Source organism: Phocoena sinus, chromosome 20, assembly GCF_008692025.1.
Source record: "Phocoena sinus isolate mPhoSin1 chromosome 20, mPhoSin1.pri, whole genome shotgun sequence".
Lineage (NCBI taxonomy): Eukaryota > Metazoa > Chordata > Mammalia > Artiodactyla > Phocoenidae > Phocoena > Phocoena sinus.
Window position 1 is genome coordinate 47,299,495 of NC_045782.1, and position 17,079 is coordinate 47,316,573.

At 57.0% G+C, this 17,079-nt stretch overlaps 1 protein-coding gene across 9 annotated transcripts; it reads left to right on the forward strand.

Moving 5' to 3' along the window:
• The first annotated feature begins 114 nt into the window (after positions 1–114).
• Positions 115–11,217, forward strand: TEPSIN (TEPSIN adaptor related protein complex 4 accessory protein). 9 transcript variants are annotated; one of them, XR_004347620.1, is made up of 15 exons: positions 115–200; positions 2,037–2,109; positions 2,415–2,506; positions 2,674–2,767; positions 3,172–3,286; positions 4,915–4,982; positions 5,166–5,252; positions 5,370–5,441; positions 6,253–6,456; positions 7,440–7,617; positions 7,758–7,871; positions 8,007–8,085; positions 8,240–8,374; positions 8,584–9,026; positions 9,353–9,488. XR_004347620.1 is itself a non-coding variant. In XM_032617270.1 (14 exons), exons 1-14 carry the CDS (start codon positions 153–155, stop codon positions 9,911–9,913), a joined length of 1,920 nt encoding a protein of 639 aa, XP_032473161.1. In that variant the 5' UTR covers positions 115–152; the 3' UTR covers positions 9,914–11,217. The 9 variants fall into 9 exon arrangements, 7 of the variants coding, with proteins under 7 accessions (XP_032473161.1, XP_032473162.1, XP_032473163.1 ...); XR_004347621.1 differs by having other exon boundaries at positions 8,691–9,026; XM_032617270.1 differs by lacking the exon at positions 8,584–9,026 and having other exon boundaries at positions 9,353–11,217.
• Positions 11,218–17,079: the final 5,862 nt, after the last annotated feature.

A 17,079-nucleotide genomic window follows, 5' to 3' on the forward strand; every position in this document is an offset into this window, starting at 1 on the left:
CTTTGGATTGGTTCGCGTGCAAATTGTTTCCCGAAGTCAGCCGCAGGGCCCGCCTCACGCGAGTGATTGGCCAGTGGGGTCGGACCCGCGCAGTTATTGGAAGGGGCTCGGGCCTGGCGGGAGCTGGGCGGGGCCGGAAGCTGACCGGCACCATGGCGGCCACGGTGCCGCTGCGGGACCGCCTGAGCTTCCTGCACCGGGTGAGTGCGGGGTGCCCCGGCCCCGCCGCGCGCCGCCTCCTGGTCTGCCCCCGGCCCGAGCCGGCCGCCTCCCTGGCTCCGCTCGACCCTCGCGGCGTCCCCGCGCCGGGCTCTCCAGCTGCTCCTGAGCTCGGCGTCCCCTCCGTCGTCCCCCGGCCCCTCCCACTTATTCTCTCTACTCTTTTCCACCCCCTTCCGTCCCCTCCTACAGCCCAGACCCCTCCTCCTCTCCCGTCCTACTCTTCGGCCCCTCCCAAAGCTGGGGGTCCCCACAGCACGTACGTCGAGGGGGCAGGTGAGGCCACCCGTGTGTCAGGTCCACTGGGGACAGTGAGACCCCCTTGAACAAAATCCAAGTTGGAGAAGAGAGCTGTGGGACACCAGTTTTTGTTTTCTTACCCAACTTAAAGTATCAATAACCTTACAGAAAAGGAAACATAGTGACCCCAAATTCTGTCTAAGATAAACACAACCAGACACTGGTCCGGGAAACGGGAAAACCTTTTATTCAGTGGCTCAGGCAGTGGGGGAAGCCCTGAGCTCCACTCCAAATTGTGCAGAGAGGACTGAGAGTTTTCAGGACAGAAGGAGGGAAGGGTGGAGCTCAAGTGAAAAATTATAGGCAGCTGGGCAGTGTCCACGGGATACCGGCTGCTGTGCTGATAGCTGGTGGTTACAGAAGCTAGGATCCCATCGTCCATTAGCGACTGGGAGACAGCCCCTGTCCTTCCTGGTGGTTACATTTAGAGGAGTGGCCTTCAGGCCCTTGAGAAAGATACTCCCGACTTGTAGGAGTTCCGTGTTCACAATTGTAGGTCCTTCTTAGAAAATGCTTCTGAAATGACCTTGAACCAGTAAATTCTCCTTGCACCTCGAGCTTCCTCAGGCAGGCGGTGGGGATGGGGGTGGGGGGATTCCCAGTTCACCCTCGTGCTGCCAGAAGCACAGTCAGTTCTCTTTGAGCAGAGATTTCGCTATGTGCCAAGCATTCTACGGTTCTGCAGACCTTGCCAGCTCCCCTCTGGGTCTTGGTGGACAAATAGCTAAAGAGTGTGTACACACACAGCCTCGTGCGACATTCAGGCAGACCGTATCTGTGGCCAGCACCTCCCGGAGTGCACCTGAAGTCTGTCTACGCTGAGGCTCATGGCCCCCAGATGTTCAATGATGTGGAACGGGTGTTTCTGGGTTTTATCCCTATAAGCTCTACGTCTTTGTGCTGAGTCAGCTCTTAATGTAAAGTCGTTTCTGCTAACAGGTAAACGTGAGACACGCAACGAAGTTGGTTGTTCTTGCTTTGGCTTGTTTCCGTGGAGTCCCTTCATAGAAGTGGAGCTGTGGGTCGGTCAGGCTGAATGGTTATGTCACTTTGCTGATTTGTGTTCTGGAAAAATGTAATCTTCCCAGTACCCTGCGTGGGAAGTGGGAAGGGGGCTGACCCCAAGGGCTTTTTTCTTTTTTTGCCTGTCAGTAAGTAGGTAAACTAAAGGTGGTTTTAAGTTGTGCGGCTGTAAGCATAGGGTTCTGGGGGCCATGCCGAATCCTGACCCAGAGGGCCCGTCACCATGGAGACCACCACCCATTTCCTCTTCCCAGGCATTCATGCTGACCTCCACAAGGGAGGCTCCTGCAGGCTTCCTGTGGCCAGTAGGACCATAACTGCCCTCTCTGGGTCCCCTTACCCTGTGGCATGCCAACAACGAGATCTGTGGAGACTGGTGCCCCGAGAACGAGGGCTCCTGTGGCCCATCTGAGGAATGGGTGGCCCCTTTGGTGGCCGGGGGCCCCCTGTGTGCATGGCCACTCACTGTGGGCAGGGCTCTCCCTCCCTTTCAGCTCCCGATTCTCCTGAAGGGAACGTCGGATGATGACATCCCGTGTCCAGGCTACCTGTTTGAGGAGATCGCCAGTATCCTTCCTTGTGGACACATGTGGGGGCCCTGGAGCAGGGTTCCTGGGCTTCTACCCTGAGCGGGCCACGGCTCCTTTACCATGGTAGCCAGGTGTGAGCGGGCTCTGAAAGCCGCACTACTGATGATATGAGGCTCAGGAAACCCTAGAAGCCTGATGCTCCTGAAACCAGGGCCGGGGTGGGTGCCTGTTGGGGGGACACACTGAGGAGTGTGTGGCAGGAAGGCCTGGCTTCTCTCCCAAGCCAGCGGCCTCGTGCGGCCCAGGGTCAGCTCGCCCCTTCCCTAACCGAGCGCCTCCCAGAGATCTCCCACGAGTCCCTGGGCAGCAGCCGGTGCCTCCTGGAGTACCTGCTGAGCCGTCTGCAGAGCGGCTCTGGCCGCGTGAAGCTCAAGGTGAGTCCGTGAGCGGCTCCACAGACTTTCCTGGGGGTTAGTTTAGGGCCCAATCCTGCCCCCGGTGGTGAGGCTGGAGGGGAGGGGTGAGCCGGGGGCGCGGTGGCTGTGTCAGGAGGGGTGCCATTCTTTGGGCCCAGCTCTGCCCCACGTGCCTGCTCCCCCAGGTACTGAAGATCCTGCTGCACCTGTGTGGTCATGGCTCCTCGTCCTTCCTGCTCATCCTTAAGCGCAACCCCGCCTTCATCCAGGAAGCCGCAGGTACAGCACCGGCACAACCCAATGGAGGTGCAGGGAGGAGGGTGGCCGGGCAGGTCTTGGCCAAATCCTATAACCTGGGCCCCCGCTCCCCCACCCCTTACTCATGCTACCACCCTGTGCTCCGTCCACCCTGTCCTCTGCTGCCAGCACCTCTGTGCCGGACCCTTCCCTCCTCCCCACAGGGCCAGGCCAGCTCAGCTGGGGGCTCCTCCAAGCCCTCCCTGTGCTTAGCCCCCTGCTCCTCCCCTGTGTTCACCGCACTGTACAGAACGACTGGTGTTTGTCCGTGAGCCCTGCCAGGCCCTTGCGGCCTGGACCTTTCCTGTCCTTGTGCCCTGCACACGGTGGGCGCTCGGCAAGTGTCTGCACCGCCATCCCTGCCACGGGCTCTCTCTTCTCCCCAGGGCTGCTCCTCAGGGCCCTAGTAAGCCTTCCACTGTTGGAAGGGCTGTGGGAGGACGGGACTGGTGAGGCCGTCAGGAGAGGTGGGGCTCTGGCCTGTCATGGTCCAGGCGACAGGTGGGTCTGGGGTGGAGCCCCATCACTCACCCACCCCCAGACCGGAGGTGTCCGTGCGTCTCTCATCTCTTGTTAACAAGGACTTGTGGGGACATGGCCTGAGATCTTCTCCTCGGGTGGGGCAAACTGAACAGGAAGGCCTTGGTGTTCAGGCAAGAACCCACCCTGCCAAGCTGTTCTGAGAGGGCAATGCCATGGAGGGGACTGAGTCCCTTGGCCACTGGTTGCTTGCAGGAGACCCTCAGCAGTTAGCGAGTGAGTCCCACCCACCAGGTGCTGGGACTTATCCCACCCACACCCCAAATCCACTGTCCCCCCCTTTACTGCAGGCAGGACTGAGGGCAGGGTGGGGCTGGGCTGCCCGTGGGCCCTGGGCCACTATGCCAGTGCCTTGGAGACAGGGAATGGCCTTGAAGCGGGCACAGACCATGACTCAGCAGTTGCCCAGAGGCATCCAGGGGGCTGGGGGTGCACTTGTCACGGCTTAGCTCCCCAGAGCTTGTGCACTGAAGCAGCACGGCTGGTTCATACTCACCAGCCAGCTGGTCAGAATGGGCCTGTCCCGCTGGGCAGCTCATGTGACCATGGCTGGTGCCAGATGTCACCTCTATCCTAGTCTCCAAAGAGGGCAGATGAAGCAGAACAGGGACAGCAGACCGTGGTTTTCTGTTGGCACCAAAATCTCTTGAGCTCTGAGCACTGCCCCCAGAGGACGGGTGCCCAGATAGGCCTGCATAGGGTGTGAGAAGAGATGGTGCTGGGAGCAGGAAGGTACACAGAGAGGACGGCCCTACTTTGGGGGCCAGGCGGGGGTCCCCTGCAATTCGAGGCTCGGGCCCCACAGGGAGGGTGGGAGCTGTGGCACGACAGCAGGGAGGTGTCCGCCCTACCTGGTTGCAGGGCCGTTGTCTGCACACCCCGGGGCTGGCCTGCCAGGGTGGAGACAGCACCAGATGGGTGAAAAGTGAGATGTTTGGACAGAGGAGACAGAGAGGCCCTGCTCTTTCTCTCAGCTCTGAAAGGATGAGGTGGAGCCAGGCATAAGGGTGACCTCCAGCTAGTGCAAGGGCCCTGCGGCAGGGAGAGCCCGTGAGTGGTTTAATGAGATTTAAGCTCGTTTGATTCACCACATCTGAAGTTTTATGAGCGGGAGACTTTTCAGACGTGGTAAGGAACTTGAGTTTTATCATCTTTGAGCCCCTGGAAGCTCTAAGTGTTTTGAATTGGACAAGAGCCCCCTCTGGTTGCCTCTGGGTGGAGAAGGGGTTGAGGGGAGGCAGTTAGGCCACGGGTGCAGGAGCTCGGGGGGGGTGGCGGCACTGGGGTCAGGGAGTGATGCAGCCCATGATGTTCTGGAGGTTGGATTGCAGCCTCACCGCTGTGGGTGCGGGCCAGGGGGAACCGAGGGGTTGTGAGGGCATAGCCACCTCAGGCCTGGGGACGGTGGTGCATCTGTGCTTTAGGAGGCCCCCAGGGACTTGGGGGGTGGTGCTGAGCAGGGGCTTCATGGGGGGCTGGGCGGGGCCGAGGCTCACCACCTGTGTCGGGGGTGGGCTTTGAGGCTGGGCCCCTTGGGGTGGTTGGCATAGCCCAGCTCAGCTCTGCTCCCCTCTGCCTCCGTCCCGCAGTTTTCACGGGACCCCCGGATCCTCTCCACGGGAACAGCTTGTACCAGAAGGTGCGGGCAGCCGCCCAGGTGAGCCCAGGACCCAGGTCTCTCCCTGCTTTTCCCACCCGGGACTCTGGTTCCACTCCTGCTGCGGGACGGGAGCCCCTGTGTGTGGCCCTCAGAGGAGAAGGGGACAGGGGTGCAGAGCAGAGGGGTGGGCGGGAGGACAGCGGCGTGTGGCTGTGCTGAGTGTCTTCTGCCTCTGCCTAGGACTTGGGGGCTGCCTTGTTCTCGGACGCCTTGTCACCTCTGCCTCCTTCCCAGCCACCCAGGGCCCTGCCTCCAGCAGGTATGCAAGTACGTCCAGCCCCATCACCAGGTTCCACTCTGCGGGGGCTCACGGCCTCTCCTCCCCTGAGTGTCCGGGACTGAGGGTGGGGGTCCCCGCCGCTGCTGACGTGGGCCTCCCCACAGGCATGGGCTCCCAGTCCAGGCCCCAGAGCTCCCTACAGGGCTTCGGCTACAGCCAGGAACGGGGCCACACAGGTGAGTGCTGTGGGGATGAGGGGCCGGGCGAGGGGTGGGCGGGGCCTGTGCGCCCCCCGACTGACTTCCCTCCCACCCTGGGGCGGCAGGGCAGGTGCAGCCGGCTCTGTTTAACCGACAGGTGAGAAGCCAGGCTGAGGGTCAGCCTTGCACTCGGGCCCCCAGCGCTGGCTCCTTCAAGGAGCCAGGGGCAGAGGGTGGTGGTCCCGGCTGTGACAGAGGTGATTTAGAGCAGGCCCGGTGCCGGCCCTGCTTGCTGGGAGAGCCTGAGGCCCCAGCAGGGCCACATGAGCCTCTCATGGGCTCCGGGCCGTGTCAAGCTGTTGTGCTGACTGTGTGGTCACGGCTCCCAGTTCCCTGGCACTTCTAATTCCTAAGGTGGGTCTGCCTCAGAGGCCCCACCTGTTCCTAATTTGGGGGTGGCCGCCGGATCACCCTCCGTGGGGCACTCATGGGAAGGCCCTCCAGCCCTGGGCGTGAGCACTCCTTAAGCGGCCACGGAGATTGTGTTTCTCAGGACAAGCACCTTAGGTGGCCCCCTGCTCCGAGGCGGGGACCCAGGGGGCCCAGCGGCACAGCTTTGCTGTAAGCTGCCAAGCGTCCAGGTTCCACGGGGCCAGGATGCACTGAAGTGAATTCACCACAGAAGCTTCCGGAAGGGCCCTCTGCCTCCACACGGTCTCTGCTCTGTGACTGCAGCTTGTGTCCTGCTCCCAGGTCCTGGGTGGGGAGCAGGCAGAGGTACCTCATCCTGGGAAGACGGGGCAGGACTGAGAGGGGCTGCGCCGTCTCCTCTCCGTCTCTGATGCAGGCTCTGCGGGTGAAGCCTTCCTGTCCACCATCCAGAAGGCCGCAGAGGTGGTGGCCAGCGCCATGCGCCCTGGGCCTGAGAGCCCCAGCTCCCAGAGGTCCCTTCTGCGAGGTGACGCCTACCAGCCGGCTGTGACACCTTCAGCCGGCCTCGGCCCTCCAACCCCCAGGAACCCTCTCCCCACAGCCGGCCCAGGTGCCCGAGGTATCCAGCGAGGCTCCTCCCCTGGAGGGGTCTGGCTTCCCCCTCCCAGGGCCCTGGGCTTCCTGTCACCTGTTCGGGCCAGGCCGGAGCTGATGGGGGAGGAGGAAGAAAGCAGCCCACCCATGGTGGGAGGGTGTACGAGCCACACCCTGCCGGTCCCACGACATCTCTCAGAGCCAGCATGCTCCGTTGGCCACGTGGGAACCCCCACAGAGCCAGCCACCCACACGACTCGAGTTCCCTGGGGCCTCTGCGGTGGCTGCCTTGTCCCCGCACTGTCCGACGTCTCTGTCAGTCTGCTCTGGGTGGGAACTTGGGTGGTAAGGCCCCACGAGAAGATGGGGTCCGCCCAGGATCCCAGCTGCTCAGACACGGAAGCAGGACTTGAGCTGGGACGGGAGCCCAGCCCCAGCTCTTGTGCGTTCACCCAGCGCGTTCAAGCGGCTGTGCAGCCCGTCAGGGCCCAGGGACAACAGGGAAGCCCCCCACAGGGGCCAGGCTCCGTGGCACGTGCGTTCTAGTGGTGAGCTGTAAGAAAGGAAGGAGGGGCATCTGTCTGTGATCTCCGCCTTTCCCAGAAGCTGCTGTCACGTTTGTCTGGCTCGAAGGAAGAATGTCAGGGCTCACTGGGATTTGAGAGCTGCTGTGCTGGGCGCTGCCCCACTGCCCCAGCCCGCTGCCCTGCGTGTCCTGCCTCCCGCCTGGCCTGTGGTGCCTGGCACTGCTTCCTGCATCTTCCAGGCTGGGCGTGTCCCGTGCAGGACCCCCCACCCTGGCCCTGAGTCAGAATGTGCCCCATTCTGCCCCGTCTCCTCTCGCCTGGTGTTTCCTGGAGCTGGAGCCCAGGCAGCCGCCCTGTCCACATCTCGGGACCCAGCCCCCAGGCCCTTCCCTGGGTCTCCCCATCCAGGGCTCCTGGAAGATGGACATGGGGCCAGTCTGAGGCCCACAAGGGTCTTACCCTTGGTCACTGTTTCTTCCAGCCATGAGACACCAGCCTGGGCAGGCCGGAGGCGGCTGGGATGAGCTGGACAGCAGCCCAAACTCTCAGGATTCTTCCCAGGAAAATGACGACCTGGGCAAGGCCTCGGACTCAGGTAGTCCGTCGGGCAGTGACAGCCCCTCAGGGGCCAGCCGGGCACCCAGCGACCTGGCAGAAAGGTGAGCCAGCACCCCAGGGCACCCCTCCCTGCCCTGCTCCAGGGTCCTACCCCGATGGGGGAGACTTGACCCGGAAAGGCTTCACCCCTCCTGGCATGGGTGGAGTCCACTCTCTTTCCTGACCTGCGTGCCCCCGGCAGGGTCGAGGCCGTGACCCTGAGTGACTGCCAGCAGGAGCTGAGCCTGGTCCGGGCCGTGACACGGGGGCCACATTGCTTCCTGAGCCGAGAAGAGATGCAGCACTTCGTCAAAGAGTGAGCCCCTGACCCACTGCAGGCCCCCCGGCCCTGCGCCCCCCCCCCCCCCCCCGCCCCTCACCCTGGCTCTGCACACCACCCCCCTCTTGCTCTGCTGGCCCAGCCCCATTGCCCGGTGCCCCCTTCATGCAGGTGTGGACTCCTCAACTGTGAGGCCGTGCTGGAGCTGCTCATCTGCCACCTGGGCGCAACCAGCGAGCGTGTGCAGATGGTGAGGGGGGAGCGGGGGTGGCGGTGGGTGGGGGGGAGTGAGCCCGGGATTCTGGTGGACCGCCCAGCTCAGCTGAGGGCCGAGAGGAGGGAGGGAGCTGGTCAGACAGCCCTCCCTGGGGGTGGACCCTGCTGACATCAAGCCCGCCCCGCAGAGAGCCCTGGGTGCCATCGCCTCCCTCGGGTGCACTGACCTGCTCTCCCAGGAGCGAGTCCTGCTCCTTGCCCGGCCTCGGCTGCAGGAGCTCAGTGTGGGCAGCCCTGGACCCGTGACCAACAAGGCCACCAAGGTGGGCAGCCTCTGGGACCCAGAGAAGCGGGCACAGGACGCCTCGGCAGCCCCACACCGTCTTCCCCACCCTCCACTGCCTTCCCTAGACCCGCCCCTCCTGCCCTTGCTGGACAGGAGGGACAGGTCATGCCCTTAGGACAGCGGTCGGGGGCCTGGCCTCTCCCCGTTCCTGGGACCCCCATGCTCCCCCGCCCTTCTGCCCAGCAGCTCTGCCCTTCAGGCAACTCGCTCTCCCTCATGGCTCGTCTCCTGTGGGAAGCTCTCCTTGAATGCTTGGATGCATCTATCCCTCTGTTCTGCACTCTGGGTCACAGCTCGTGGGTCTGAGCTCTGCTCCCAGATCCCCAGCTCCAGGAGGACAGAAATGGTTCCGTTCGTCTGAGTCCTCTTTCCACTGATGAATGTGGGGAGGCCACCCGGAATCTTCGCTGGGGGCCCCTCGGCAGCAGCCAGGCCCCGGCCCCTCCGCCCGCTGTTGGCCTCCCTCGGCATCTGGTTTCCTCTGTGGTGGCTGAAGATTCCGATCCTTGGTCACCTGTCCCTAAACTGCCCTTCTTCAAAGCACTAGTGAACCTGCCACACACGAAACACGTTGTGGGCATGTCACGGTGGTGTTTCTAAAACCTAGGAAGGACCCAGGAGTCTGGCAGGTGGGAACGATCGGGGGTTTAGACGTGTCTGTTCTCTCCGCGTGTGTGTCAGGTGCTCGTGTGGCACCTGACCAGGGGGGCTTTTCCCGCTCTGGCAGGTCACACGGCAGCTTGACGCCAGGAAAGTGTCCATTTGTGTGACAGCGGGTGGGGAGCAGCAGCGCTGCAGTTGGGGGAATAACACGAGAACAGTTGTGAGCGGCTAGCGGCCCTGCCCCCTGCTCTGGGCAGCGGCATTGAGGAGGGAACCGGGAGGGCCATGTCCTCTGAGATTCCTGGAGGAGCACAGGAGCCCTCACTGATTCCCCTCTTCTTCCCTCGTTCAGATCCTGAGACACTTTGAAGCCTCCTGCCGACAGTGGCCCCCTGCCTGGAGGCCCCCAGCCGAGCCTGGCCCCGCAGCCGCCCGTGTGGGCCCATCAGACCTGCTGACCGACACCCTGCCTTTCACCGGGGGCCAGGCTTCCCTGCAGCCTCTGAGTTCAGCTCTGTTTTCGCCCAAGAGCACCGCTCCCCCATCGGGACTGCAGCCCGGCCCTGTGCCCCCGACTTCCCTGGACGGCTGCCCCCTTCCAGCCCGTGCGGATGCCAGGGAGGCCAAGACCAGACTGGCAGGTTCCAGAGAGCAGGGGGCTGGATCCGAGCGGGGCCCGTTCGGCACAGACACTGCAAAGAGAGGGCCAGAGCTTGACCCGGGCCCCGGGGATAGCTGTGGCTCCTTGTTTGCTGGCATGGAACTGGTGGCCTGTCCCCGCCTGGTGGGGGCCGGGACTGCTGCAGAAGAGCCCCTCCCAGCCTGCCAGGCTCCCTGGACGTCCTCACAGAGGGTGGCATCAAAAGAGCCTTCTGGCTCTGAGCCATCAGCTTTCGCATTCTTAAACTCATGATCTTGTCAGCCTGGGCCACTTGCAGAGTCTCTGTGTCCCCCAGCCCCTCACTCCTAGGACTCTGTGACTTTGTGCTGTCCCCATGTGCCCAGAGCCTCTGTGTCCCACCAAAGAGTGGCTCCCCTCAGGTGTCTGCAGTCGGCCTCGCCCTCCTCTGGCCTCCTCCCCTCACCCACTGAGGCCTTGGTGCGGGCAGCCACCCAGCCAAGTAAGCTCAGAGTGGACAGCCCACCCAGTGACGAGAACAGCCACCAGTAAAACACAGATAATATTTCAGGAGTCCACGAACCAGCCAGAGCCAGGCCGGCACTGCTGGAAGGGTCATCCTTGCCCGTGGGGGCTACTCCCCAACCTTGTCCCTGAGGTGGGTTCCCCATTTTTCTGCTGGGGGGCAGGACCCCCCCCCACAGCCCACCCCGTGGGTGTGATGGCCGAGGAGCAGCCCCCCGAACAGCCCGCAGGACACACAGGGAGGGCGGGACGGGCACAGAATGAGGAGCCGAGTGCTTGCTGAGACTGGCAGCCGGTGGGCCCTGGGCTGCTGGGTCCCCCACCTCACAGCCATCTGGTCTGGCCGGATGAGCACACCACCCGCTTTTCCCAGTTGCCAAAGGGATCCTAAGGGAGGACAGTGGGGTGGGTGGGATGGCGTAGCCTGCCTGGAGGGTGTGGGCGGGAAGGCCTGCTGACCGAGCTCACAGACCAGACACTGCTCGGAACTGTCCTCAGTCCCCAGGGTCCTCACGGGCACACAGAGAGGGGCACCAGGGGGAGACAGACAGGCCCTGTCTGCAGGCTGAGCCCAGGCCCGGCCCCCAGCCAAGCTTCTGCTGTTTCCAGACGACAGGCCTGAGAGGAGGACCGCAGGGCCACCTCAGTCATTCCCCCCTGCCCCCACTGTCTCCTTGGCCAGAGACTGGCCATTTGGACTTGAATTCCTATAGCAGCAGGCAGGCACAGGGCCTCACAAATGCTGACCTCGGGGTCCCCTGGGGAAACCCCTGCCTGCCTGGCCCTCAGAAACAAGGGTTTTTGGGTGGATTTGGAATCACTGCTTGGGTCTTTGAGCTCAGATCCCTCTCTCAGTGGGGGTAGGGGGGGTGTCCTAAGCAGTGTCACACCTTCTCGTCCAGCAGGATGGGGTCCTTTCCAGCACTGGGTCCCTGTGTGACCTGTGTCAGCTCCCCCTTGCCGTGACCACTGCCAGCAGACTGTACGGCCACCTCAGAGCAATGGCTGTGGTCCCTCTTGGAAGAACTGGGGTTGACCTGGGGTCACACCTCCTACATAAACACTGCTGTTCACACAAAGCTGCACTGTTTGCTTTTTTTTAATTTTTCCATCTTTGTGTGTGTGTGTGTGTGTGTGTGAGAAAATGGCCCTAAGGGGCACACAGAGAGACTTCTAAAAGCAGGGACAGGTATTTCCTCCTTAAATGTTTGGTAAGACTCCCTAGTGGAACTATCTTGTCCTGTAATTTTCTGAATTGCAACGTTTTTAACTATGAAGTTCAATTTCTTAAGCAGATTTAGGATGATTTGGGTTATCTATTTCTTCATAGGCGAGCTTAAGTAATTTTTTTTTTAATTTATTTTTGGCTGTGTTGGTCTTCGTTGCTGAATGCGGGCTTTCCCCAGTTGCAGTGGGCAGGGGCCGCTCCTTGTTGCGGTGCGCGGGCCTGTCACTGCAGTGGCCTCTCGTGGAGCACCGGCTGTAGGCGTGCAGGCTTCAGTAGTTGTGGCACGTGAGCTCAGTAGTTGTGGCTCGTGGGCTCTAGAGCGCAGGCTCGGTAGTTGTGGCGCACGGGCTTAGCTGCTCCGTGGCATATGGGATCCTCCTGGACCAGGGCTCAAACCTGTGTCCCCTGCGTTGGCAGGCGGATTCTTAACCACCACCAGGGGAGCCCCAGCTATAGAGTTTTTCTAGCCTACTTTTCATTATTCTTTCAATTTCTATAGAGTCCCACCTGTCATTTCTGTTACTGATAATTTTTCGCCTTTCTTGGTTAGTCTGATTAGAGGTTTATTAATATTACTGACCTTTTCGAAGAACTAACTTGGTTTAATTCTATCTACTAGTTTTATGTTTTCTATTTCATTGATTTTTGCTCTTTATTATTTGATTCATTCTGGTTGTTTTTCTTTCTCTAGTTTTTTAAAGCTTAGATTATTGATTTGAGAACTTTATTCTTTTCTAATACAAACGTTTTAAAAATATTTATTTATTTGGCTGCACCAGGTCTTAGTTGTGGCATGTGGGATCATTTTTTTTTTTTTTTTTTAGTTGTGGCATGCAGGATCTTTAGTTGAGGCATGTGGGATATTTAGTTGTGGCATGCAGAATCTTTGGTTGAGGCATGTGGGCTCTTTTAGTTGCGGCAGGCAGGATCTAGTTCCCTGACCAGGGATCAAACTTGGGCCCCCTGCATTGGGAGCATGGAATCCCGCACGTTTTCGTCTAGACACTGCTTTAGCTGCATCCCATGAATTTTGAAACATTTTATTTTTATTCAGTTCAAAATATTTTCTAATTTTCCATAAGTCTTTTTGTCTGATGGATTATTTTAAAATGTGTTTTTTTTGTTATTACTACTTTAACTCTGATGTAAGAGAACATATTTTGTGAGACTTCCATTATATTGTTAAAGATTTCAAACTTTTGTTAAAGTTTGTTTAGTGGCCCAGAATATAGTCTATCTTGGTGAATGTTCCATGTATGCTTGGTCTAGAGAACTACAGACCAATCTCCTTCATCAACATAGATTAAAAGAAAAAATTCTCAACAAAATATTAGCAAAACAGGGCTTCCCTGGTAGTGCAGTGGTTAAGGATCCGCCTGCCAATGCAGGGGACATGGGTTCGAGCCCTGGTCCGCAGAGCAGGCTCCCACATGCCGCGGAGCAGTGAAGCCCGTGTGCCACAGCTACTGAGCCTACTCTCTAGAGCCCGCAAGCCACAACTACCGAAGCCTGCGCACCTAGAGCCTGTGCTCCACAACAAGAGAAGCCACTGCAATGAGAAGCCCGCGCACCACAACGAAGAGTAACCCCTGCTTTCTGCAACTAGAGAAAGCCCGCACGCAGCAACAAAGACCCAGCGCAGCCAAAAAATAAAAATAAATTAATTAATTTTTAAAAATTAGCGAAACAAATCCATCAATATACAAAAAGTAATACATCACAATAAGTGGAGTTTTTCCTGGGGAAGGAAGGCTGGTTCAACATCTGAAAATCAAGCAGTGCAATTCATCATGTTAACACACTAAAGGAGAAAGAATCACATTATCATTTTACACAGAAATAGCAAGAGAGAAAATTCAACATTCATTCATGATTTTTTAAAAAGCAGCAAACTAGAAATATAACAATTTCTTTCACCTGGTAAAGGGTATCTACAAAAATCTCATGGCTAACACCATACTTAATGGCAAAGGACTGGATGTTTTCCCCCTAAGATTGGGAACAAGGCCAGGTTGTCCACGCTCATCACTTCTGTTTAGCATTGTCCTGGAAGCTCCAGCCACAAAATAAAACAAGAAAAAATCAAAAGGCAAACACATTGGAAAGGAGGAAATAAAACTTTCTATTCACAGAGAGCATGATTGTCTATGTAGAAAATCACATGGGATCCACACAAAACCCTAAAACTAATAAATGAGTTTAGCAAGAACACAGGCTACAGAGTAAATTATACCATGAACTGTATTTTCGTATACTGGTGATAAACAATTGGAAATTGACATTTAAAAAGCTATTATTTATGATAGGGCTTCCCTGGTGGTGCAGTGGTTAAGAATCCACCTACCAATGCAGGGGACACGGGTTCAAGCCCTGGTCCGGGAAGATCCCACATGCCGCGGAGCAACTAAGCCCACGCACCACAACAACTAGTGAACCTGCGCTCTAGAGCCCACGTGCCACAACTGCTGAGCCCACGTGCTACAGCTACTGAAGCCCACGCGCCTAGAGCCCGTGCTCCACAACAAGAGAAGCCACTGCAATAAGAAGGCCATGCACCACGAGGAAGAGTAGCCCCTGCTCGCTGCAACTAGAGAAAGCCTGCACACAGCAATGAAGACTCAACACAGCCAAAAATAAAAAAATAAATTTATTTAAGAAAAACAAAAAAAACACTATTATGATAGCATCTGAAAAATGAAATAATTAGGTATAAATCTAAAAAATATATGTAGGCTCCATATGATGAAAATACAAAAGACTGATGAAGGAAATCAATGAAGACCTACATAAATGGAGAGATATACCATGTTCACAGATTGGAAAATTTTACTGTTAAGATGTCAATTCTCCCCAGATTGATCTATAGATTTAACATAATCCCCATCAAACTCCCCTTGGATTTTTTTTGTAGATGGAGACAAGCTGATCCTAAAAGCTACAGCCAAAGTCAAAGCAATTAGAATAGCTAAGGTGATTTTGAAAAAGACCACAGAAGGCTCACAGTACCTGATTTGAAGTGTGAGATGGGTGAAAGTTCAGACACAGCTCAATGGACCAGTACAGACAGTTCAGAAACAGACCCACACAGATATGGTCAATTGGTTTTCCACAGGTGTCAAGGTAATTCAATGGAGAAAGGATAGACTTTCACCGGATAGTACTAAAACAACTGGAAGAAAAGAATGAGGCTTGGCCCCATCTCATATCTTACACAAGTGTTTTTTAAAATTTATTTTATTTATTTATTTTTGGCTGTGTTGGGTATTTGTTGCTGCACGGGCTTTCTCTAGTTGCGGTGAGCGGGGGCTTCTCTTCATTGTGGTGCATGGGCTTCTCATTGCGGTGGCTTCTCTTGTTGCAGACCACAGGCTCTAGGCATGTGGGCTTCAATTGTTGTGGCGCATGGGCTCAGTTGTTGTGGCTCACAGGCTCTAGAGCACAGGTTCAGTGGTTGTGGCTTAGTTGCTCCGCGGCATGTGGGATCTTCCTGCACAAGGCCTCAAACCCGTGTCCCCTGCATTGGCAGGCAGATTCTTAACCACTGCACCACCAGGGAAGCCCCTCTTACACAAAATTTAAAGTGAGCCACAGACCTAAGTGTAAAACTTCCAGAAGAAAACCTAGCAGAAAATGTTCTGTCCTTGGATTAGGCAACGTCTATGAGATACAAAAAGCTCAAACTCTAATAGAAAAAACTGGGCGTCTTCAAAGTTGAAGAACTTCCCTTTGAATGACACAGTGAAGAGGACAAAAAGACAAGCCACAGACTAGAGAAGATGTTTGCAAATCACAGCCCTCAGGAAGGACTTGTATCAAGAACATATAATGAACACTCAAAGCTCGATGATAAAACAAAAACCCCAGTTTACAAAGTTGGCAAAAGATTTGGACAGACACCTCACCAAAGAAGGTATATGAATATAGGGCAGAGAAGTGCATGGATAGATTTTCGACATCATTAGGGAAATGCCATTGAAGACCACGTGGGATACCACTACACACCTGTTAGTATTACTTAAAAAAAATAATAATTAAAAAACCCAGTAATATCAAGTGTGAGAGCAATGGGGAGCAACTGGAACTCAGACGCTGCTGATGAGAATGTAAAAAGATACACCTCCTTTGGAAAAGTTGAGCGGTTTCTTAAACAGTTAAACATGTACCTACCATACAATTTAGTAGTCCCCTCTTAAGTATTTATTTACCCAAGCGACATGAAAACTTATGTTTATACAAGAGCCTAAAAGTGAATGTTTACAGCAGTTCCATTCATAATTGTCCCAAACTGCAAACAACCCTATGTCCTTGGGTTGCTGAGTAATAAAGTATGGTTCACGCATACTGTGGAATACTAGTCGGCAATGAAGAGGAACATGGATGCCTCTCACACCTCTAAGCGAAGGAAGCCAGACCCAAAATGCTACACACTGCAGGACTGCATTTCTACGACACTCTGGAAAAGGCAAAATCATAGTGACAGGGGACAGGTTAGTGGTGGCTGGGGCAAGGGGTGGGGAGGGTTTGGCTACACAGAGGCAGCCCAGGGTTTGGGGAGGGGAGAAAATGTTCTGTGCCTTGTTTGTGTGGTGGTACAACTCTAGGCATCATCAAAACTCAGCTGTACACACCAAAATGTGATTTTTATTGACATAAATTTTAAAATTTTAAAGTAAAAAAGTATTTAATTTGTAAAAGTGGGGCAAAAATCAGCAAAGTGCTGTTATTTTTAAGGGAAAGACGACTTGGTGAGATCAGAAGTTTCGTGGAGGAGAGGGCGCTTTCCTGGTGAAGGGATCACAGACCGGTGGAATCTGACCGAGCAGCGCGGCGCTGGGCGTGCTGGGTCCACCTGCGCGCTGGGGAGGATGCACCGTGCAGTTCGTGGGACACCTGGGACACCAAGGAGGAGAGGCCCTGCCAGTGGGGCCTATGGACATGGGTTATAATAGGAAACAACCCCCAGGTGCGGGGGTGGAGGTGGGAGGATTAAAACTTTCGAGAAGGAGGCAAAAAAAAAAAAAAAAAAAGGCATCCTCAAGACAGAACAGATGGAGACAAAAAGGGCAACGCCACCGCGCACTGGGTGTGGGAGTCAGTGTCAGGGCCGCCCGAGAAAGGGCACTCTATTGACAGCTTCACGTTTCCCCCAAGGCGGGCCTCCCTGGGACTCGCAGGTCTGGACCCCCAAACGGAGCTTTCAGAGGGTCGCGGGACCCACGTGTCCAGACGGGTCTCGGCAAGGAGGGAGCCCGGGGACCGCGTGGGAGTCGAGGTTCCGCGTGGGATCCGGGGGGCGGCGTGGGAGCCGAGGTATGCGTGGGAGCCGGGGGACGGCGTGGGAGTTCGGGGACCCTGTGGCAGCCGCGCAAGCTGGCTGAGCGGGGGTGAAAGAGAAGCTTGGAGCGACCACACACCCCCGGCTGCTCTCCCCGTACCCCGCCCCTTACTCCTCCTCCCCCATCCCTCCCCACAGGCTCCGCCCAGGACCCGCCCCCACTTCTGCTGAGACCCCGCCTCCCGCAGCCAAGTCCAATCGGCAGCCCGCCGCCACCACGGGCCCCCAGCTCTCTGCTGCTCCTCCCACGCCTGAACTTCCCGAAGGACAGCCGAGCGGCCCAATGAGCTCCCGGGATGTCCGGAGCGGGAGGCCGGAGGGCCAATTCGAAAGCGGCGCGGGCAGGAAAGGCGGGCCTCCGTGACGGACGGG